Source organism: Peromyscus californicus, unplaced genomic scaffold (assembly GCF_007827085.1).
Source record: "Peromyscus californicus insignis strain IS unplaced genomic scaffold, ASM782708v3 Scaffold_22__1_contigs__length_63687245, whole genome shotgun sequence".
NCBI classification, from domain to species: Eukaryota; Metazoa; Chordata; class Mammalia; order Rodentia; family Cricetidae; genus Peromyscus; species Peromyscus californicus.
In genome coordinates this window covers 40,927,360-40,951,769 of record NW_026294525.1, presented here as the reverse complement: position 1 = coordinate 40,951,769, position 24,410 = coordinate 40,927,360, and the positions used below count along the sequence as shown (strand labels likewise).

General features: G+C 38.1%; 1 protein-coding gene across 1 annotated transcript; it reads right to left on the bottom strand.

The window, feature by feature from the left end:
* Positions 1-346: 346 nt before the first annotated feature.
* Positions 347-24,035, bottom strand: Serinc1 (serine incorporator 1). The gene is made up of 10 exons (XM_052751312.1): positions 23,901-24,035; positions 13,737-13,898; positions 9,860-10,029; positions 8,871-8,950; positions 8,495-8,632; positions 7,768-7,937; positions 7,572-7,662; positions 3,561-3,705; positions 3,238-3,468; positions 347-1,428 (listed from the first exon to the last, which is right to left on the bottom strand). Exons 1-10 carry the CDS (start codon positions 23,937-23,939, stop codon positions 1,293-1,295), a joined length of 1,362 nt encoding a protein of 453 aa, XP_052607272.1. The 5' UTR covers positions 23,940-24,035; the 3' UTR covers positions 347-1,292.
* Positions 24,036-24,410: the final 375 nt, after the last annotated feature.

Below are 24,410 nucleotides of genomic sequence, written 5' to 3'. Positions count from 1 at the left end.
ATTAAGAGGAATTGTTATATTCCATGTGCAGAATAAATATTTTTAAGAAGCAAATGTAAACTAAGCTTTACTAGGTAACTAATTTACACAAACATTTTTATCTAAATTAAATGGCATACTGATTTTCAAATTGACTATTTTATCAGTTACATGGCAGTAAATACATTTTAAGCATGTTTAAATGTATAGTGTAATATAATGTAAGTAGTCTATTCTACAAGTTCCTTATACGCCTGGCCTTCATGTTTGTATAAAAAGCATGCAGAACAGTGGCAATACATATCACAAATTAACATTAATGATTTATGAAATGAATTACTGTATTTTGGATATAAAAATTTTTATGTCAATGTTGGCTAGTTTTGGTAAACTTATAACTTCTCAACTTTGCCACTAACTAGCTGTTTGAGCTAGCTGAGTCTGTGCTTCTGCTTCATTTTTAAAGTAAGAGCTGGACGGGATCCCAAGTCCCTAACCCAGAGCCTAATACTTCACATCCTGTCTGAGGAATCCCAGTTTTGATTTGCAAATGTTTAGTTTCAAAATTTTTCTAACACATGATTTTCATTTCAAAACTTTGTGTAAATGCTAACATCTCTGAAATCCATAACTGTATGTTTGTAAAGAACAAAGTTCATTTTGTTGGTGAAGGCCACCCTGTCTTACAGAGAAAGCTAAGATCTTAGATCTCATGATCTAAGAGTATTTATTCACTTTAAAACCCACTACCAGAGACTTTGTGTGAAGGCTCTTGTCTGTTCCTTAGCCTTCCTCCACATCCTATACTGTTTTCCAATGAACATGACCATTCTGTACCTAGTAAGAGAAAATCCTGACAAACCTAAAGTGACTTGCATTTTGCAGACAACTAGCTTGTGACTTATTTACATAATTTTAGAACAACTATTTGCTTTGAGTCCTGTAAGGCAACACACCAAGTATTTCAAAAGGCAGCCATACAGTAATGTTTCTAAAATAGCATAAGGTCTAACACAATTTGAGACCAACTGTCAAGAATTTTTTTACTTTTAATTTCATATGTACAGAGCAGATGATATGCCTATCAGTGTTCATCTTTGCTAATTTGCCACCTTATTCAAAATTCTGTCTTTGCAATCCATATCATCAATACACTTAGCAAGAACATGGATAAAATGGCAGAGTAAATCTAATTCATGCAAGAGAAAAACAGTACGTTATACAACAACACATAAAACTTTACAAAAATTGGGAATACTGTTAATGTCAAATAAACAATTACCAAAGTAGGGCTTTCATGCCAGAGGTCCGATTCAGTCAAAATCACGATTTGTAAGAACAAGTGGTGCCACCAGTGTCCAAACATACAGCACGATGCCAATCCAGCTGGAAGAGATTTTCACCCAGACTGCTGTCCACTGACTCTTCATCTCGCGAGAAGGCTCATACCTAAAATTCGAGGAAATGTAGAAGTGACTACTTTGGTGAATGGACTGTGTTACTAAGCCATCAAACTACTAGGCCCCTTCACTCAAGCTTCCTTTGTATGGTTTTGGGATACCAATGTGCAGTAGCTCATCCTGCTGCCATGCCTTCCATACTGACGCATCAGGAAGACTTCCTTTGAGCACAGCACAGAACTGAGGCAATCTTTCGCATAGTTCTAAAGCACAGTATGTAATTATACATGTTATTAAATAGGAGCAGATGAGACCTGAGTAAATAATATGTGACTATTATGTACAAGACTGGAAGGTTTATGGGCCTCCCTTCTCAGCTAACACTACTTCCTCTCTCAGATTTGACAGATAGGAAATATGTCCTGAAGTTAGCTGATTTTTGTATACAAGCAGAAATATAAATTTTACATTTTTAAAACTAATTTTTTAACATTTGGTATCATCTGATAGTAAAATTTATGAATTACGGAGAGCTACCTACATCTTGGTTTAATAAGATATAGTTTAATATTTCGATTAAAATATACTTTTTTATCATAAAAATATAAATACTAGCCTCAAAAACATCAGGGAAGAATAATATTTTTCTCCATCTTTTGCTGGTATAAGTATTTTATACACTTTACAGATATGCATTAAAAATTACTGAAAACACACTTGTCCAACTATATAGGTCAATGTCAATCTTGTGTAGAATCTTTTGGTAATCATTTTAGACAAAGTCAGTTTAAAAACAAACTACAAGCCGGGCGGTGGTGGTGGTGGCGCGCGCCTTTAATCCCAGCACTCGGGAGGCAGAGCCAGGCGGATCTCTGTGAGTTCGAGGCCAGCCTAGGCTACCAAGTGAGTTCCAGGAAAGGCGCAAAGCTACACAGAGAAACCCTGTCTCAAAAAAAAAAAAAAAACTACAAATGGTTACTTTTTTCAGGAAAGTCTGAATTTTGAAGGATAAAAAACACAGTTAAGAGAATAATACTAAAAATAGAATCACATAATGTATTCACATTCAAAAATGTTCAGATATCTTATACCTGAAACTTATATCTGATGTTTTATGTGTATGATTGTTTTGCCTCTATGTATGTCTCAGCATGCGGTGCCCATGTCTATACAAGGGTATCAGATCCCCTGGAACTGGAGTTACAAATAAGTACCAGATGGGTTCTGAAAATTGAATCTGAGTCCTCTGGAAAAGCAGCCAGTGCTCTTAACCAGTCATCTATCTCACCAGCCCAGCTTAATGATAGAGTTTTAAAAGAACCACTGTTTTTAAGACTGTATACTATTACTATATTGTGTTAGGAATAAATTTACAGTATTAAAAATAACTAAACAGTATATTAAATCAACTATTAACATGATGGTTATATAAAGTTTTTCATTTAAACTTCAAGATTTGGGCAACCACATTTGTGTATTTGTTAAGGAAGTAAAATCTGTATTTCTCACTCTCAGAATTCATTTTAACTAAATATTGAACTACATCAGAGGATTAAAAAGTACTTTGAAGCTTGAGAAATGGCTTGCCTTGCAAACATAAGAACTGGAGTCTGATCCCAGAACCCACATTTTTAAAAAGCCAGGTATGGTGGCACTCACTTGTCATTCCACTAGGGGAAGGATGGAAATAGGGTAATCACCAGAGTTTTCTGGCTAGCTAGCTAGTCTATCTGGTGTTCCATCTCTGGCCTTCACACACCAGGTACACATGCACTCAAGTACTTACTGTCACATATTTTACAACAGAGTCATGAAAAAACCACCAAAATTACCCAAAGTTAATGTGAGATGTGAGTACCTGTACCAGTTGGTAAGGGTCATCATGATATAAAGTGAAGCCAGGAAAAGCATGAAGTGAAAGAAGGAGTAACTGTAAGTGACGCCATCCCTTTCATTATCTACAGCTCGGTGGACATCATCACCATCTTCTAGAGATCCATCACTTCTGGCATTCCCATCTTCTATTAGTGTTGACTCATCACTTGTTAGAGTCAGCTTATTAACCTGACTATTGTTGGAGGTACGGATGCTGCATGAAAAAGAAAAACGACTTTTAAAAATAAGTAATTCCTTAATCTATATAAATACACTCTCTGTAAAAGATTGTATAGCCTTTCTTACCTTGAGTAAAACACACACAGTAGGAAGAGAACCAGTCCTATGATCCCTTGGGGATGCCACCACTGCACAGACTGCCCATCCTTTGGGAGAGGTCTTGTGCTATTGAAGCCAATGATGCTTAGAAGACTTGGGTTGCAGTTTGTTTCTATAAAGTACATTGAAGTCAAAATAAATGTTAGAGCAGTATAAAAAAATCAGGATATTAAGGGGTTTTTCCTGCCTAATTTTATTTTAGAAAACTTAAATTACTTTATTTCCAACCCTATGAGAGCCAAGATATCTTGATCAACAACTGGATACAATTTAGACAACCTACCTAAAGTTAATACATTTAGAAAAACGATGCAAACTGGTGTAGCCATTTAATATCTAACAAAATAGACTACAAACCAAAACTAATAGGGAAGGACACTACATACTTACTATCAAGGAAAAATTCATCAAGACATTTTAATTCTGAACAGCTATGCCCAAAACACCCAAGTTTGTAAAAGAAGCACTACTACAGCTTAAATCACATATTGACCCTCACACACTAATAGTGGGAGACTTCAATACCCCACTCTCACTAATGGATAGATTATCCAGACAAAAACTAAACAGAGAAAACTGGAGCTAACAAACATTACAAACCAAATGAACCTAACATGTTTATATGTTTATTTTTGTTGTTTTTTCTTTTTATTTAATTTATTCATTCATTCATTCATTCATTTATTTTTTGAGACAGGGTTTCTCTGTGTAGTTTTGGTGCTTGGATCTTGCTCTGTAGACTAGACTGGCCTTGAACTCACAGAGATCTGCCTGCCTCTGCCTCCCGAGTTCTGAGATTAAACGCCTGCACCACCACCACCCGGCTACAGATTTTTACAGAATACCAAGGCATATATATACCTTCTCTGCACCTCATGAAACTTTTTCCAAAACTGACCACAGTTGGACACAAAGCAAGTCTCAACAGATGTATGAATATTACAGTAACTCCCTTTAGCCTCTCAGATCACCATGGATTAAAGATGGCTGTCCACAACAGAAACAAAGGAAAGCTTACAAACTCAAGGAAACTGAACAACTCTCTACTGAGTGAAAACTGGGTCAAGACAGAAATAAGTTAAAGACTCTAATAATGAAAATAAAACACAGCATACCCAAGCTTATGGGGACACAATGAAAGCGGTGCCAAGAGGAAAGTTCATAGCACTGGGTGCCTATATGAAAAACTGGGGAGATCTCATACTAGCATAGCAACTTAACAGCACACCTGAAAGCTCTAGAGGCAAAGTAAGTAGGCACACCCAAGAGTACACAGCAAGAAATGATCAAACTGAGGTCTGAAAGGAAAAAACAGGAGGAAGCAAAGAGAACAATAAAAGAATCAATGAGACAGAGTTGGTTCTTTGAGAAAATCATCAAGATAGACAAACTCTCTAGCTAAAAGACAAGAGAGAATATCCAAATTAACAAAATCAGAAATGAAAAGGGGGACATAACAAGAGATACTGATGAAATCTAGATTAATTATAAGGACATACTAAAAACCTGTATTCTACCAAATTGGATAATCTAAAAGAAACTAATTTTCCCCATAGGTACCACTTACCAAAATTAAATGCAAGATCAGATAAACAATTTAAATAAACCTTAAATCCCTAAGGAAATAAAAGCAGTCATTAAAATTCTCATCTCTTGTAGCCACGTGAGGCTTCCAGTGGTGGAACTGGGTTACATTCAATTGAGTTGTTGGCCAAGTGGGTCCCATGGAAATTCCCAAACAACCCAGGCTGTTGGTAAGACAAAAGGGTTGCTCTCTGCAAACTGATACCAGGACCCCATTGCTGAGGACAACACGCACACAACTTATTGAATACAGACCCCTATGTTCTAGTCTCTTTGGTGTAGGAATGTACTCTGCAGGCTACCCAGCCATAAAACCTTTGACCTACAATGTGTTCTGCTCGCAAAATATGCTAAGGCAATGATAGCATAAAACTTGTGAGAGTAGCCAAACAGTCTGATTTGACTTAAGGCCCACTCCATGAGAAGGAACTCATATCCGACACTGCTTGGTTGACCAAAACCCACAGATTAGATACTCCAGAGACTTCAGGGTAAAACCAAACACTACTGGTCTTAAAAAGAAAATTCAATCCCTCTCCAGACATGTGGAGAGTCTAAATGGAAGGTCGCTATCAAATCCCTCCCCTCAAAGCTCAGGGAGTCCTGCAAAAGCAGAGGTGGAAAGATTGTAGGAGCCAGAGAAGATGGAGGACACTAGGAGAACAAGGCCCTCTGAATCAATCAAGGCACATATTAGCTCAGACTGAAGGAGCAAGCACAGGGCCTTCAGGGGTTCTGTACCAGGTCCTCTACATATGTATTATAACTACTAGCTTAGTATTTTTATGGGACTTCTGACCCTGATAAGGACTGGGTCTCTGACTCTTGTGTCCTTTCTTGGGACTCTTCTCCTGTTGGGTTGCTGTGTCCAACTTTGATATGATAGCTTTTGCTTCATCTTAGATATTTTGTCATGTTTGGTTGTTATCTTTTAGAACCCTGTTCTTTTCTAATGAGAGACAGAAAGAGTGAATCCAGAAAGGAGGGGAGGTGGGGAGGAACTGGGAAGAGTAGAGGGAGGGAAGCTATAATCAGGATATATTGTATGAGGAAAGAAATCTATTTATAATAAAAGAAAAAAATAAAAAGAATCCTACAGTGACCTTAAGGTGATACACTGGACACCTCGGTGGGTTGTAGGAGTTAATCTTGATACCATAGGTCTGCTGTTGTGCTTGTTATTTTTTCAACAGAACAAAGGCTAAATCAGAAATTACTCTTGGCATCACTCATAACGTACAACTCTTATTCTTCCCACAGACGGTGGACAAAGAGATTTTTGTTTCAATGAACTTCACTGCATTTACTCTTATAAGCTAGAGAGGAAGGACGCTGTGAAGAAATACAACCCTTCAGTAAAACTGTGCCCTTAGCATTGTTGCTTCCAACTAAACAGCTACAGCCTTAAAGCATTGAGCTTATCTATTACTTGAGTCTACTGTGTCTATTACCCTCAAAAAACTCAAGGAGATAAAATCTATCTTGTAAAAAAGAAAAAAAAAGAAAAGAAATACAATGCCTTTCCTACCAATTTCTTTGCCATTTTAAAAGGATAAGCATATACTTAAGTGCCCAATATATATATTCACTTTTGATTCCAACAAATCCAAATCTTCAATCTCCACTTTATTAATGAAAACTACCTAAGGCTAACTTCTCGAGCAAATCATTAGTGATATTTTAAAACTACTTATTTTGGAGTGAGGGAAGAGGAGTCTCTATACACTAAGATCTCTGTCTCTGTAACAACTGGAAAAGTATTTAATGAGTTTGTAAACAGTATGATTAGAGTCAGAGAAAGTATTTTATACAAATATGATTTTACAGGTGAAAAAATTCTTTTCTAAAATCAGTAATTTCTTTGTCCTTTCAGGACATACATAATTTTATTTCCCATGGAATTCAGTGTGATGAGTACAAAGATTCATTACAAAGCCAGTTATCTACTACAAGATAGTTATAAAAAATGTGGAAAAGTTATAATTAAATTTACAACTGAGAAAACACTTAAAGCTAGGAATGGTTCATATTCAGAATTTGAGGCTGAGGCATGAGGAATGCCAAGAGGTCATGGTTGGCCTGGACTGCAAAGTGAAACTCTGTCTCAAACAAAACATAAAAATTGAAAATACTTTATTTCTTCCTATATACAACTATCTTACACACTATAAAAAATAAGTATATATGTTTTCATAGGATTTCTTAGAACCATATCATTTTGTTAGTGAAAGAAGAAACTAAATGAAAAGGAAAACAGTAATACCTTAAAGATGAAGTAATACTATTTACATGCTTTATTCCTCTACCAGCCTAATTAGGTAACTTCTTCCCTTAAAATGATCAGTTCTGAATAAAAAAGTCAATACTGCAAAACTCATTATAAATAAAACATACCTGGTTCGTTGGTCATAGCAGACCATGTCAAATACATTGTGTAGACTGTAATTACTGAAGACTGTAACAAGCCAGATCTTGGTTGTGATTCCTACAAATAAAATATTAAGTAATACAAATAAATGTCTGACATTCTGATGTATGAAAATTTAGAAAATTAAAGGCTTCATAAAAATGAGTGCTAGGAAGTACATACTTGGATCTTGGGCAGTATAGACATTACAGAAGCACCAATGCAGAGGAGCATGTTGACACTAATGAATGCCTTATTTTCTGAACAACTGGCTGGGTGAGTGTAGTAGACAAAGAATAAGATGATGGCAACTAAAGACAGCAAATAATTCAGAGCTGTAGCCGATAACAAGGCTGTGAAAGAAATACAATGGAATTATTAGATTTTATAAAAATATTAGAAATTCAGCCTGGTACTTGTTTTTAAACAAATCTTAGATTTTATGTAACTAACCAATTAACTCAAGCTTCTTAGAATCATACTACTACAGAAATCCCCTTAGGTGTTAGGCAGCCTTTATACTTTTATAAGGTGGTCCCAAGTTTTTGTTTTCTTTGTTTACTGCTTCTGCTGAATTAACACAATTCTATGTTATTTCTAGTAGTCTTCCCTTTAACATTTTACTTTTAATGTACTGGGAAATTTGTCTGCAAAAATATATGCTTTAAGCAATAGACTCTGTACATCATTCCAGCTATTCACAGATCTTTAGGTTTCCTTACTAGTCCCCAGATACAGTGCTACTTAGGAAGTAAATTAGTAAATTACTTACTAATGTTCAATAAGTTGCTGATACAGTCACTCTTCATAGGAAATTAGAACACAAAAATCCTAAGGGATTTCCCTGCACACTCTTCTGTCCTCATCAATGTTCACCACACTGAGGATCCTCTATGAAATAAAAGCTTACCTGCATACCAACACCTTGAGTTCCCTTCTTCCATTTTTTCAACCCATGATTCATTCCAAGAATGGGCAAAATCAATAAGCAAGACTAGTTGTATGAGGATGAAACAAAAGGCACCTGCCATGCCTACATAAAACCACACTGAAAGGAAAAAATAATGTATTTTAAGTGAAGGAATGACTGCTTTAGTTTTTATTATTTTTCTTAATAATCTTGATACAAAAAGGGAAAACAAACTTGTATGGAAATTGATTTTGCAACTGGCATAAAAGAAAAACCAAACAGTAAGAGAATGACAACTCCAGGTAGCAGTTACTACGACATCCTGTACAACAAACAAACAAAAATATTATCAAAGAATTTTTTTTTAAATCCTCACCGGTTGTAAAAGTGCCTTCCGGAATGAAGAAAGCTCCAACAATAATTGCAACTGCTGTAGCAAATTTGAAGAACCAGAATCTAAGACAGAAAGAAATGTATCTTTAATAATAAGCCCCCAACAATAACTCAAACAGTAAATCTTCTCGGAACCATTTAAAGAACAGTTAAACTTCACCTAAAAGTTTTAAGCATATACTGAAAACAACAACAAAAAACCATTCCACAGGCTATTGTAAGGCTGATCTTAAGAAAGACGTATCACCAATTCATTTAAGAATATAGGCTTCATTCCAAAGGACTGAATATATAAAGTACCATTTTATTTCACAAATGAATTGCTTTAATAAATTTAATAAATTATGACAAGTGCCTATATTCAAAACAGCTAATAACTAAAATGGTAAAATTTTATTAATGTGATATTACATTTTTATTCCATCTTTGGCATAGCATGTTGACAAATAAGCAATAAAACATACTAAGAAAAGTGAGTTTGTAGGAAGAAATAGATACAATTCAAACATTCAAATAAACTACCAGATGAGATATTCAATATTAAAGGAGACTGACTAAATTAGCACTTTTTTTCACTAAGTTGTGAAAACAATCACCTAGAAAAATCAATGCTTGTTGAGGAATAAAGTTTCTTTCGATTTGGCTGCCTTGTAGATCTAGGAAAATTAGAGTTCTATGTAATAGGACAGGTTCACCAGAAGCTAAAAGAAGGGGCATCAACACCTCTTCCTTTAATCACATATACACATCCTCCTTTGAAAATAAGATACATAATCAGAGGTGATGCCAATAAATGACTCACTACCCATTATTTAATATCCAAAGCAAGGCTTTCTCTAGGAAAATCAACCAGAGTTTTTAAAACTTTTTATGGTCAAGATGACTCTGCTTTGAAATTTCTTTGGGTAAATTCAAAATTGCCAGGAAGAAAAAGGCTCTCTAGACTTTTCTCTCGAGTAATTCAAGGCTTACCCGTTGTGGATCGCGGCTCTAGGATCACTGCTGCTTTTCACTTTGATCATTAGTAAAGAGAGGAGAAGGTAGAACATGGCCAAGCCAAAGCACAAGCGATACACAGCTTTGTAGCCAACCAGAATACTACAAGGAACAACGCCTTTCTCATTCTCACAGAACCCAGGAATCTAGGAAAACAAAATGGGCTTATGATCAATATTTTTCATGAACTAAAAGTTTCATGTAAACTGTAATCTGCTTTACAAGCCATACAAATAAATATAATCAAAATAACCCTGCTGCATTTTAATGGGGGTAGGGCCAGGCATGGTGGCACAAGCATTTAATCCCAGCACAGCAGGAGGCAGAAGCAGGCCAGCTGGGGCTACATAGTGAGACTTTGACTTACCAATAAAAAAAAAAAAAGTTAAAACTTCCAAATGAGCAAATAATAGATAATAAACTAACAATGGCCATATCTAGGCTGGATGATTATTTTTTTGAGCTGAAGATTTTAAATCTTTAAATATGTATCTGAATGTTACATAAAAACAAAAATGCACGTTTATAGCATACCATAATTCTAAGTTTTATGAGACTTGCATTCTATTGTGAAGTACTGAATTACATATGTAAGATAAGTGGGAAGAAATGAACAAAAGCTTAAAGAATTACATAAAACAGTCATTTCTAAGACTGTAGAGCATTTTTTTAAAATGGCTTTTTAGGGCCAATGCTATTTAAATCCATTTTGAGTATAAGACCTTTCAGTGCTATTTCTGATCATAGGTAGATTGACTTAACTTGAGCTGACAATACTTCATATTTTAATTCATAATCCTGAGAAACAGCAGTGACCATTTCAGAAAGGTAACTGGGTAGGGTGGAGAGGTGCAGTAATAGAGCCCTTCCCATGCAATACAGAGGAGGCCTTGGCCTTGATCGCTACCAACACACACTCACAGACACAAAGTTGCAGTGAAATCAGGATGCAAAAAAGGAGCTTCTGTGAGTTAAGTGTCAGTATTATTGAAAACTACATGTATTATAAGAATAAACTATTTCTCCCACCCTAGTCCCAGTACTCCAAGGATATTGAATTTTAGCTACTAGTTTTTTACCGTCATATCCAACAGCTGTTGAAGTCCTGACCTTCTTTAACCCTTGGTGCACTGACAGTCTTTCCAACAAGTCTGTCTAAATCCTGTATACTTGTGGTTTTTCTCTCCGCTTCCTCCAGGGCTGTGTTTCCTCTTTGTCAACTCCCTGAAGAGCTGTTGATGCAGTTCTAGCAGCGCTAACCCTGAATGGCTTTCTACAGCATTGCTGCCAGGATTTCTATTTCCAGTTCTCAAAACATATACTCACTCTGATCTGAACTAATGTTTTCTAATTCCTCATAGGTGAACAGTGTTGGGCCTCTATATCATCTGCCCAAAATTCATCTATTTAAAATTAATTAGGTATATGCATATGCCATAGTACACTTTTGGAGATTAGATGGAACTCAGTTCATTGAGCTTGGTAGCAAGTACATTTTGCCACAGCCACCAAGCCATCTAACTGGCCCTGATATTCCTATCTTGTAACTCTGATCCTTAATAGAACAAGATTAGGAAGGGGACAATAATGAGGTCATCAAGTTCATCCTTCATTAAAAGATTTGTGCCTTTATATGAAAAGGCATGACATAGCCTGCTACTTCTCTCCTTACGACATGAAAATGCACAACAGTCAACTGCAAACAAAAGATCCTCACTGGAACCAAACCTTGGCACCCTCATTTCAAATCTCCCACATCCAAACACGTAAGAAAGAAATTTCTGTTAAACCACCTTTTTGTAGTATTTTAGCAGCCTAAACTACATACACACAAGTATATGACAGCTTCAAGTCAACATGTTACAGACTATATATTCCCTTCTGTTCCCATTAGCCAACTCACTGAAGAAAAAAAAAATGAAAATGACTGTATTTTCATTTTTTTTTTTTTAAGATTTCTTTTTTGATTGTGTCTGCGTGTGCATATGTGCACATGACTACTGGTACCCACAGAGACCAGAAGAGGACCATCAGACCTCTGGGAGCTGGAATTCAGGCAGCCAAGAGCCACCCAACAATGGATGTTAGGAAGCAAATTCTGGTCTTCTGGAAGAGCAGCAAGCACTGGACCGCCTCTCCAGCCTCTGTTTCTGGGTTAAGAGCAGTACTTTGCCCCTGGTCTCCAAGAACTAGAACCTGACTGATGAAATTCTAGCACTACCAATATTGGAATGCCAGGCGGCCGACTCAGTCACTCCAACATCAATCACATCTATTTGAGGCCTGTTCCCTCACGGATCCTATCATAGAGCCTCTATATTTATTTAAGTGCTTGACTTCTGTCTTTATAATCTTCAGACAAAATGACTCAAAACCTTTCCTAGTCATTATTGCTTCCTCATTTTCAGGCACTGCACTTACATTTTACTTATTTTTAAAATGTCCCCTTTTCAGGAACAAAAAGAAAACACACACACACACAGTCCACTTTCCAATTATAACGACATTACCAAAGTACAGTTTCTTTACTTTCTTATTGACATATAAGTTACACAGAATGTCTTTCAACATGACATTTTCATACACACATATTATATACCTGATCATATTCACCCCATCCCATTCTTGTTTCACTCCCCTCCTGCTGATCCCTGTCATCTTCCTATCTGCCCTTTTCTACTTTAGATCTTTTGTTTTGTTCTTTGACCCAATGATTTCATTAGAGTTGCTTCTGGAAGCACTGTAGGCTTCTTTATAGCACCATGAGCATCTTTACACTGGATACACCACTGAAGAAATTATCTTTTCCTCCAGTAACTACTAACTGCAAGTAAATTCCAAGAAGAGGCAGAATCTTGTGAGCATCTCCCTCCCTTCTCCATCACTGGATGTTAGAGGCTTCAATCTTGTGCACATTCTGTGCACATCCAGATGCTGTGAGTTTGCAAGTAGAATTTGTGTTATGCCTGAAAGTTGGGATTTGACACCACTCTTCATTTTCCTCTGGCTCTTATATTCTTTCTGTCCCCACTTAAGCAATGTTCACCGAGCCTTGGAAGCAGTGACACAGATAATCTAATTATGGCTGAGCATACAACCTTCAAGTTATTTTCAACACTCAAACCAGTTTATGGGCCTCTGAAGGTATGCTTCTCTGACCAAAGCTGACAATACCACTGATCTATAGGTTTGAAGAACAGTTACTTAGAAGGAAATCTGATGGGTAGTTTATTTAGTAAAACAGTAGCTGCAGAATCCCCACTAGGCCCAACACTCTCTAGTCACAGGCTTTCAACAAGGCTTCCAGTAGAAGAATTTACAATACCAGATGTAATTCCTTCCAGTGCAGTGGGCCTCAAATTAATCACAAAGTAACTGGCCATCTCTAACAGGCTTGCCACTACTGTACCAGTGGACATCTTGCCTGGCTGGCTGCTACTGTTGTATGCAGAATCAACAACTGAGTAAGACTGCTGGTGATAATTCTTCCCAACAGCCTGCACAGCACTTTCTGGTATGATGAAGGCTACGTGGCAGGAAGGAGGCATCCAGACCACTTCCAGCCTGATTTCTTTATGTCCTGAGACCACAGCATGTGGTGTCTGCAGTAATGGAATCTACCATCTAGTTCTGGTGGGAAGTAAACAACCACAGAAACAGCCAAAGAACGTTTTCTGTGCTGCCATCACAGAACTGAACAAGCTACTTCATATTGTCTTCCCTAAAAGAATGTGACCTACTAAAACTAGGATTACATATTACTGTATTTTTATATTACTTTCTTTTCAGTACCCAAAGTTATTAATGTATATGCTACAATTTCAGTTCATTCGGAGTAAAATGAAAGACTGACCTTATTCAGCTGTTCTTCCATCCCTGGTATTAACATTACACATGCTACACACACTCCAACAAGCAAGAAAAGTGCATAGATCAATCTAGTCACGGTCGAGTTGTTTCCACTGGGGCAGCAGCGGCACAGCAAGCATGGGGCGCTGCCACACAGACATGGTATCTGGGAAAAACAGTAAAGGTCAGCACAGTTCACATGGTTCAACAAAAATGTACATTCTATTTGTTGAAAAAGGGGATAAACAGTGACATTCATTAAAAAAAAAAGACTAAAATATCTGATTCACATACATTATCTAATGTTCTAAAACCTAGAGGTAAAGATGGAGCAAGGACTAACAATAAACAGCCCTTGTCCTGCACACCAAGTAAAACAAGGGAGATAACCAAGAGCAACCAAGATTTAGCTAAGAAATGGAAATTCATAAACAGCACAGCTACTAAGCTCACCTCCAGCCCCTGCCTCCCAGATAAGAGTACAGCCCTAAAATTCTGGGAATTCTCAACCCAAGAAGAGGGAGGCAACAAAGCAGGGTAGGGAAATATCATCCACCACAACACCAAAGTAAATCGGTGTTCTTATTTTTTCCTTTTCAACCTTTCTGTTTATAGCTATAAAACTATAAGAACAGGCTTTAAAAAAACAGGCTAAGTGAACAACTGGTTAACAACTAGCTAACTAGCTAACTTTCTCTAATGAACTCTATGCTAAACTAGGAAATGAATAGGCTCTTGACCAAGAGATTAACGTGTATAGGCATTAACAAGAAATATCTCAAAAAGACAAAGTTTAAGTATTCTCACAAGGTCTGGCCATAACCTGGACTGAACTCCATCAGTCAGACTTTAGGTTGGATGAACCAGGGTATTCCTGGGGAAAGGAATCAGACATTCCAGGCAAATTGTGTTGTAGTAAACACATTGCTATAGCCCATATAACTGTTAAGATGTACACAAAGATGTTTTACATTATGCTTCAGGAACAGAAATAGATGGCACAGTGATTATGCAAACATTCACTTAAAAAATTAAAAATAAAGAATTCTATGACTACAAGATAAAAAATAAGACATTTTAAATAAAAATAACTGAATGAGAAGGAAATATACTGCCAGTATACTTTATTTGAGCTATAGAAACAAGAGAGAGAGAGAGAGAGAGAGAGAGAGAGAGAGAGAGAGAGAGAGAGAGAGTGCACACACTAGCTCAGCAATGAAATGAGAAAATAGCAGATCACAGGGATACTGAAGGAAAGAACGGGAAGAAACAAAAGAACTAACCATCATGCTATCCAGGAACAAAAAGATGCAGCTGAGAATGAAATTATGAATGGGGAATAGTACTTGAGATAATTATCTAAATGCAGGCTGAGATGAAGTAACAGTGAACAGACTTACCTTTGCTTTAGCAATGGGAAAAAAAAATTAAGTATTTCAAACACATTATGAACTAATAAAACTGGAAAGAAGAAATACAAGGTAGTAATTTTGGAAAGGAGATGATGTAAACCATAGAATCTGCCCATCTTTCTAACTGGGAGAATGGTTCAGCACAACAGTCCACCTGCTGAGACAGAGCTAGGAATTCAGGGAAGTGAAAGCAGCTAGCACTCCTAGGGCAGGATTCCACAGTGGAAGCAATGGGGCAAGCAAGCTAGCTCTATCTGCTGGGCACAGTCACATTCACCCGAACAAATTACTCAAGGAGGCTATGGGTGTTGGGTAGAGAAACACTAACTACTACTGGAATTTCTTAGCACTAAATAGGCTGTACTCATTTATTTAAAAAAAAAAAAAAAAGCAAGCATCAAAGACATAAAAATCTCTTAAGTAACAACCTAGATGCCCGTCAACTGAAGAATGGATTAAGAAAATGTGGTACATATACACAATGGAGTACTACTCAGCAGAGAAAAACAATGACAGCATGAAATTTGCAGGCAAATGGATGGAACTAGAAAAAAATCATCCTGAGTAAGGTAACCCAAACCCAGAAGGACAAACATGGTATGTACTCACTCATAAGTGGATTCTAGATATAAAGTAAAGAACAATCAGACTACAACCCACAGAACCATGGAGGATATATATATATATATATATATATATATATATATATATATATATATATATATATATATATATATAGCATAGGGGACCCTAGGATGACTATGGCTTAAAATAAATTTTGGTTTTACTCAATTACTGAGCAAACCTCAATGAAACATTTCACTATTAAGGTAAGAATTTATACTATATCAAGCTGATAATAGAAAAATTAATTAATTTAAAAAAATAAAAATAAAAAAGAAAATTTTAAACTATTAAAAAAAAAAAACCCAAACAAACATATTTCGCTAAAGTAAAAAGGGGGAACTAGGGACTCTTCATTCCTCTCCACATTCTATTCTTTCCCTTTTTTATATATTTTAAATTTTTTATTGGTGGATTCTGCTGGAGTATCCGCTGCAGATAAGCACTGGAGGGCTCCTATTGCAAATCACCCTCTGGAGCGATGGAAGGATCTTTCTACTGGCACTTGGAGGAGACCTGATCTGGTATTGGTGTGGGCCTGCAGTTCTGTTTATGTTTTTCCTCAGGACAATGAGGTTCCTCTTTGGATTCCTGAGTGCTGAGTGCACCCTGTGGCTACTGCTGAAGCCCAACATGGCAGAGACCTATTGGGCCTTTGAGATAAACTCTCCCCTTCTGATGCCAATGGGGATTGAGAGCCCAATATGGCCAACTTTGGCAAGCATTAACGTAAGCCTAGGAACTGTAACCATGCGGTTGGAATCTCCAGAAGGTAATGTATGGTAACTGCTTTTTCAAGTATGTTTGAGAACGTGTCACCCAGACACCTTGGAGATTAAAGATAACCCTGAAGGTCACTGACCTCTATTTGTTAACAGTTGCATGCCAGCTAAGCCTTTTCATTTTCAAAATCCTCTTCAAGCTGGTATAATACATACTTTTCAGGAGTGGCTCTGTGCAACATTTATTGGCCTCCTGAAATTCATTTAGCCCCCTTTGAAGATACCTTAAAATTTATCAGCCTAGCCAGTGTGTTGGAGGCGCATGCCTTTAATCCCAGCACTCAGGAGGCAGAGCCAGGTGGATCTCTGAGTTCGAGGCCAGCCTGGGCTACCAAGTGAGCTCCAGGAAAAGCACAAAGCTACACAGAGAAACCCTGTCTCGAAAAACCAAAAAAAAAAATTTATCAGCCTAAATGTAGCCATTATAAGACCATTAGTTATGCTCCTTGTGAGCTGCCTGTTTTTTCTTTATGGTTCTTAGTTGTTCTTTTGCAGAGCTGCCTGATTAAGTCATGCTGGGATCAATAAAAATGGACCTTGGTGGTTCGTGTTCCTGGAGTTGTATCCATGTCAGTGGATGCCCACACACTCCAGAAGAGAATTTGACATTGCTGCTGCTGTTGTTGCTGTTATAGCAGAGGCGGCCACCACTGCTACTGTTTCTGGGATTACTATTTCATAATTGCTTACTACAGCTAGCACAGTGGAGACCCTGGCAGCAAAAGTAGCTACCACAGTTAATTAATCTTTCGTTCTATTGGGCATGATAAATTTAATTCAATAGTTATATACGTTTCGATTGGCTTTTAAAACTATAAATTTATAAACTCAAGTTCCATTTGCCTTTGGGATACCATTTTACAAGGACTCCAATTTGCAGTAAGGCTTGTTAAGGAAGGGAATGGCTATGGGTAGGTTAGGACTTCTGTTGGTCTTTTCTGTGTCGAACACACAGACTGCAAGCCCAGCAACACTTTGAGATCTTTGGCAGCAGTTAACTCTGTAGCTCACACACGATTGAGCCTGTATGATAATGAGTATTCAGAGACGGGTAATGCCTGGGGGGCGCTCACCAACCGAAGACAGAGTGCCTGTGTGGCCTGGGCAGGCGTCTCCATGATGGGTAAGGTGACCTGCTGACGTCCCACGCAACCTAAGTCAGAAGCTCATTTATTAGTAAAAGGGGGACCTGTAGGGGCCCTGGCCCCTGTGGATAACTGTTGCCTTGCTTGCTGACCTTGACCTTGATATCCTCCCTATGCTAATTCCCTCCCGGGTTTCACCTGTATCCTGCATAATGGGCGTTAACAGCTTAGATGCAAGATTGTAAAACATCTGTAGCGAACTTCTGCCCTCCAGGGTCCTCCCATTGTGCTGTAAGCCTGTATTCAAGACCTCCTCCCTCCTTCAATAAACGGCATTCAGCATTTAAAAAAAAAAAAAGAAAGAAAAAGAAAAACCAAAGAAACAAACAACAACAAAACACAAAAAACCAACTGTTTTCTCCTATGTCCACTGATATTTATATTTACACAGTTTTCCTCCCCCTTTTCTTTGTCCTGCTTCTTTAAATCTTCTTCCCACCTACATGTAAAACAATAAAGAATAAAAGATTTGTGATAAACTAAAAAAAAAAGAAAATCTCTTAAGTAATTCACCTATGTCCAAGAAAAAAACCCAAAAATAGTTTTTAACATAGAAGTAAATCCAGCCTTCATCAAGGTAAAATGTATACCTGACATCTAACAGTAAACTGGAAGACATGCAGAAGAGCAGGCACATAAAATCCACGAGGACCAAGTAGTCAAAAACTAATCTGGGAAGGGGAACATTTATAGAGGACTTTTAATACGATTGTTAAGGACACTTCACACACTCAAGATAGTTGAGGGAAACTCAAGCACGGAAAGGAGTGATATGGAAGATAATTTAAAAGAACCCTATTAAATATTTGGAGATTTAAAAAAGGTATGTCAGCTCAATACCAATAAACAGAAAAGACTAATGAATCTGACTGAAGCCACGGCAACAGAAATGACCCAACATAAAAAAGATGTTTCAGGCCGGGCGGTGGTGGCGCACGCCTTTAATCCCAGCACTCGGGAGGCAGAGCCAGGCGGATCTCTGTGAGTTCGAGGCCAGCCTGGGCTACCAAGTGAGTCCCAGGAAAGGCGCAAAACTACACAGAGAAACCCTGTCTCGAAAACCAAAAAAAAAAAAAAAAAAAAAAAAAAAAAAAAAAAAAAAAAAAAAAAAAAAAAAAGATGTTTCAAGAAGGGGATCGGTGCATTATGACACAACTTCGAGCCGTTAATGTGAGTGAAATTAGAGTCTCTGAAGGACTGAAGAAAAGGGAGAACTCCAGCAGAAATAATTACCAAATTTCCCTCAATTCAATAAAAACTACACATTCACATATCCAAGTTAAATAAAACCTCAGCAAAATAAACATGATAAAAAATTATACTAAGTAACACCATAACAGATTGTTTAAAAATAGTAATAACCAGAAAAATCTTAAAACCAGGCAAAAATAATATAAATAAAGGCATATTTATATAGAGGAAAAAAGACAATAATAACATTGGTGATAAGAAATAGTTACAGACAAAAGTCAGTACTGAAAGAGAGAGAGAAAAAAAAACACTTTAATTTTGTAGTCAGTGATAATAGTTTTCAAAAGTTAAAGCAAAAGATGGACTTTTTTAGGAACAAAAATAGGAAGGAAACCAAATCTAAAAGATGCAAACTATCAGAGATATTGAATATATATTCTTACTGAAGACATAGACATGAATTACTAGTACTAATCTAAAGATGCTATAAGAAAAACAATAGATTAATATCATCCTGGACATAAACATAAAAATTAATAACTAAATTTTAGCACATCAAGTAGAAATATAAAAGGAATAGAATATTGTTACCAAGTTAAGTTTTAGTGTGGGGCAAAAATATGGCTCAACCAATTTAATTCACTGTATTAAAAAACTAAGGTGGCCGGGCGGTGGTGGCGCACGCCTTTAATCCCAGCACTCGGGAGGCAGAGCCAGGCGGATCTCTGTGAGTTCGAGGCCAGCTTGGGCTACCAAGTGAGTCCCAGGAAAGGCGCAAAGCTGCACAGAGAAACCCTGTCTCGAAAAACCAAAAAAAAAAAAAAAAAAAAAAAAAACTAAGGAAAAACCTCAACCTGGTCATCTCAATACATGCAGAAAAGCTACATGATGAAATTCAATACCCTCAGCCTATGAACTGGAATAGAGCTGGAATATCCTAGGCTTAAAAAAAGGAATTTACAAAATAGCTATCATTCTCATCTACATTTAAATCAAACGCATTTTTTTTTCTGCCATCTAAAACAAGGCAAGCATGGGTGTTTACATTTACATTGAGGATCTTGGCCAACATGGGAGATAGGAATAAAAGATGTAAAACTCAAGAGGGAAAGACAGAACTGAGGAGAACAAAACAAGGCCCCTGGTAGACAGATGAGCACCAAGTAGAGCTGACAAGGTACTAACTACATAAAATCATGCTTTATATGCAGAATGGACACTTCACCACACTTGGCTCCCCAAATATAGGTATCCTTTGCAGACAGGAAGCTGCAAGTTTTCTCCAGTGCACCAACAGCCTTAGATGAGCTTTCTGCTGGAAATGGCAATACTAGATCATTTCATTATAAAGCTGACAAGTCCCACCAAACTGTTCTATGTCCCATAGCAACCAGGAATAATTTCTACACACCCCCCAAAAGAAAAAAAAAAAAAAGGAAGAAAAGGTCATTGAACTACAATGGCAGGAAATCAGTATCTGGTCATTCCTACCTACTTCTTCTTAATTATTTAACTACATTAACTAATTTGGGAAAAGAATAGATTGTGATTGTTTACAAGGTCTAATTATAAAAAAACAATCCTATTCAAAACACCAATGTTGACCTCAGCTTAGAGAAAGGTATGTTAATTAGTAGCTGATAATATTTGTAGATCTATGATTGGATAATAGGTCCAGAGATCCTTACCTGTAATTTTTCTTTCATACTTTTTTAAGTTCAGTAACAATATTCTGTAATTCTTTTATGAACAAGAAGGGAAGAATTACTAAATTTGACTAAGTCTGCAAAAATTGTTCAAATAGTAAGCCTTTAAAAGATGGGTTAATGGCGCCCTACATAGTTTTAAAAAATAAAGTCTTTAAAGAGACAGTAAAATTAATATAAAAAATAAGCCACATGAAGATGAATATTACACAGAGAATCTGGATTGTGTTGTCTTTGGGATTTTTAACTGCAGAAAAACATTTGATTGTAAAAGCTGTTGAGTTATGCCAAAATGTGTATTTTAAAGGTACCTTGACTTCAAAATTTGGATATAAGGATATGTTGCTTTGGAAAGGAGACTCTGCTTTTGTTCCCACAGAAAGCCAGAGGCTATGGATTTGTTCCAGATTAAGATACATCAGGTTTGACCAGCCAAGACCCCCTGAAAGGTCTCCGATGACACCATGGCCCAGATGATCCAACATCCAGAATGGTTTGAAGGCAACTGGCTCAGACAATACACCCTCATGGACTATTCCATAATCCTAAAATTTTCTTTGTGTCCCCATAAGATACAGCGCCCCCCTCCCGCAGGAAGTAGTAAGAGAAGCTACGCCCAAATTCCCAAATTATATGTAATTTTACTTTGTTAAGGTTAAAACCTTCCTTTTTGAAAAAAAAAAAGAAAAAAGAAAAAAAGAAAAGGGGAAGTGCTGTGGGATGTTCTGTATGGCAAATGTGTTGCTCTGATTGGTCAATAAATAAACCACTAATTGGCCAGTGGCCAGGCAAGAAGTATAGGCGGGACAAGGAGGAGAATAAAGCTGGGAAGTGGAAGGCTGAGTCAGAGACACTGCCAGCTGCCATGATGACAAACAGTATGTGAAGATGCCGGAAAGCCACGAGCCATGTGGCAAGGTATAGATTAATGGAAATGGATTAATTTGAGCTGTAAGAACAGTTAGCAAGAAGCCTGCCATGGCCATACAGTTTGTAACCAATATAAGTCTCTGTGTTTACTTGGTTGCGTCTGAGCAGCTGTGGGACTGGCAGGTGACAGAGATTTGTCCTGACTGTGGGCCAGGCAGGAAAACTATAGCTACATAATTTAATGATTTCAATGATAGAAATATTTGAATAAAATTTTATTTTATCAAAAGCTTTCAAGTAAATGAGCATATTAACTTGGAAATGTGAAAAAGATACTGTGTCATAGGGCAAATTCTACTTACAGATATATACTGAAATTCAATAATTAAAATAGAGACAAGCATACAGAACAAAAGGGATGATTCAAATTATATACCATGAATCCTCAGCTCAGTCATCAGGAAGCAGAATCAGGGTGAACAACGTGACCACTTAGCTCCTGTCAGATTTAACCCTGCATATTGTTACTACCTTTTCAGTGTGCTAATAAAAGATGATGGCAAGGCAGTGTCAGTTTTATCAAAGGCATTCTTTTAGTGGACAAAAGTGGCAATCTAAGTTGTAGAAATACTAACGTAATTTATCCCATGGTGTTTTCCAAGGCCATATTGACTTAAAATACACATATACAAAAAATTGCTTAAAACTTTAAAAAAGGAAACACTGACCTTGAGATCAAAAATAGGTGCTCATAAGTGAACTGGAAAATAATAAAATGGGGAATTCATATCCCTCCATCCCTATGATCTCAATAGAATTGCTTTATGCCCACATCACAACCAACTAATTTCAGAGTTACACATCAAATAACTCAACATATCAAAAAAGGAAAAGTTTCATAATAACTATTTATAATTCTTTTTTTTTTGGTTTTTTGAGACAGGGTTTCTCTGTGTAGCTTTGGAACTCACTCTGTAATCCAGGCCAGCCTCGAACCCACCGCCCGGCTCTATTTATAATTCTTATATGTATGCATATGTGTCTGTGTGGTAGAATGTTCCCGGGGGGAGACAAGGTCAGAGCAGAAGAGGAAATCAGATTCCCTGGAGCTGGAGTTACAGGCAGTTGTGAACATCCAGAGGCGGGTGCTGAGAACCAAACTCCATTATCTAGAAGAAAGCAACAAGCACTAGCTGAATCATCTTCCTACACCCTTATTTACTAATTTTTGTTTTTTTGTTTTGTTGTTGTTGTTGTTTTTGCTTTTCGACACAGGGTTTCTCTGTGTAGCCCTGGCTGTCCTGGAACTCACTTTATAGACCGGAGCTAGCCTCAATCTCAACAGAGATCCGCCTGTCTCTGCCTCCCCGAGTGCTGGGATTAAAGGCATGCACCACAATCACCCGGGCTTATTTATTAATTTTTATTGTACTAAATTCTGCCTTCTGTATAGGTGGTTCAACAGACCCCATTAGACTCTCTTAATTTCTATGGTCAAGTTCTAAAATCCGACTGCAAATAGAAATTCAAGAGAATAGCTTGCAGGAGCAAGAACTTCCACACAGTACTTGATAAAAATTAAGCATTTATAATTCACGTTATACCAAAGCATATTTTAAGAGACGAAGCATGTAAATTGGCCAGTATGTTCGTTAATGTACATGCAATGGAACCATTTGGTAAGTCAGAAAATTGTTTAGGGTTAAACTTAGAAATCACAGGTTTGAATCCATAAAACCTCGCCCAAAGCAATGAAGCTCGTTATTATAAACTGCCTCGCCAATGTTTTGTCTATTGGGGAATGGGGTTGTCTGTGCCCTCTGGGTTACGAAATCCTGCCATTATACTAAAGATGGTTGTACTGTCTAACGAAACGCAGCATACCCTTACAAAGCATCGACTTTCAGATTGCACGCCCATGTCTTACGTCAAAAAAAAAAAAAAATTAAGTACCACGAAACCGAAGAGCTTTTCTAGAAGCAGACATTTGGAAGTATGAGGATTCAAGCCCCTAAAGCTGAAGAAGGTACTAAGAGAGATTATTTTATTTCAAAAACGAGATGACTACCTTCGACACCGCTGTCAATCAAACCTGTTCCAAATAACGGGCCCGATTCCCCGGAGGCTGCGCGTCAGAACAAAAGAGGCCTCCGGGAATGACAGTGCCGCAGTGCGAGGTCGCCCGGGCACCAAGGGACAGGAAGAGACGACGTGCCCACCGGAGGAAGGAGCTGGAACAGCGACGGCCGAGGCTGACACCGCAGGGAACTGCCACAGGGAGCTGGCAGCTCGGGCGGCTCCCCTGTCCGCCCGGCCTCGCCCTCCTCGCTCGGCTCCAGCCCCGAAGCGGAGCCGCACAGACCGGGGGAAGGACGGAAAAGCCGGCCCGCACCAGCCCGCACCAGCCCGCACCGGCCGCCAACCCCAGGCCGCCTTACCCAGCTCGCCACGGAGCACAGCCCCAGCACGCTCCCCATCGCCTCCGCGTCCGGGGCCCAGCGTCTGCCGACAAGATGGAGACAGCTTCTCGCCTGCTTTTCTGTGCTTATTTACTGTCTGGCAGGCACTTCCGGCGCAGAACGCACCCGCCCCCTCGGCCTGCGTCACTTCCTCTCAGGCTAGGGCGGAGGGACGGCGGCTCGCGCGTTCGCGGTACGCGTGCGCCTCGCTGGGAGGTTAGGCTGTCTCTGCAGCAGTGCGTCCTGCCGGCTCTCCTGGAAATAGGTTTCTGGCTTTGCCCAGTGAGCCTGCTTAGCCAAGGAAATTAGACTGCGTTGGGGAAGACCCTTGCTTACCATCTACTTGAATCTGGACGGTGGCAGAGCTCAGCACTGTTCTCTTCCTGCTTTTTGAGAGATCTGGGTCCTCTTGGGATTTAGCCATTTCATTTCCACGTAACGTCCCTTTTCATCTAGTTTTGTGGTCCCCTTTTATTTTCTGTTTACATA

Bases quoted from the DNA above. Each gene is read 5' to 3' on its own strand.
- Serinc1 (XM_052751312.1), bottom strand. From the start codon at position 23,939: ATGGGGAGCGTGCTGGGGCTGTGCTCCGTGGCGAGCTGG. The intron at 7,938-8,494 runs GTAAGCTTTTAT...TTTCTTTCACAG, and splicing joins CTCAAGGTGTTGGTATGCAG to CCTTGTTATCGGCTACAGCT. The intron at 1,429-3,237 runs GTACTCACATCT...CTCGAATTTTAG, and splicing joins ACCCTTACCAACTGGTACAG to GTATGAGCCTTCTCGCGAGA.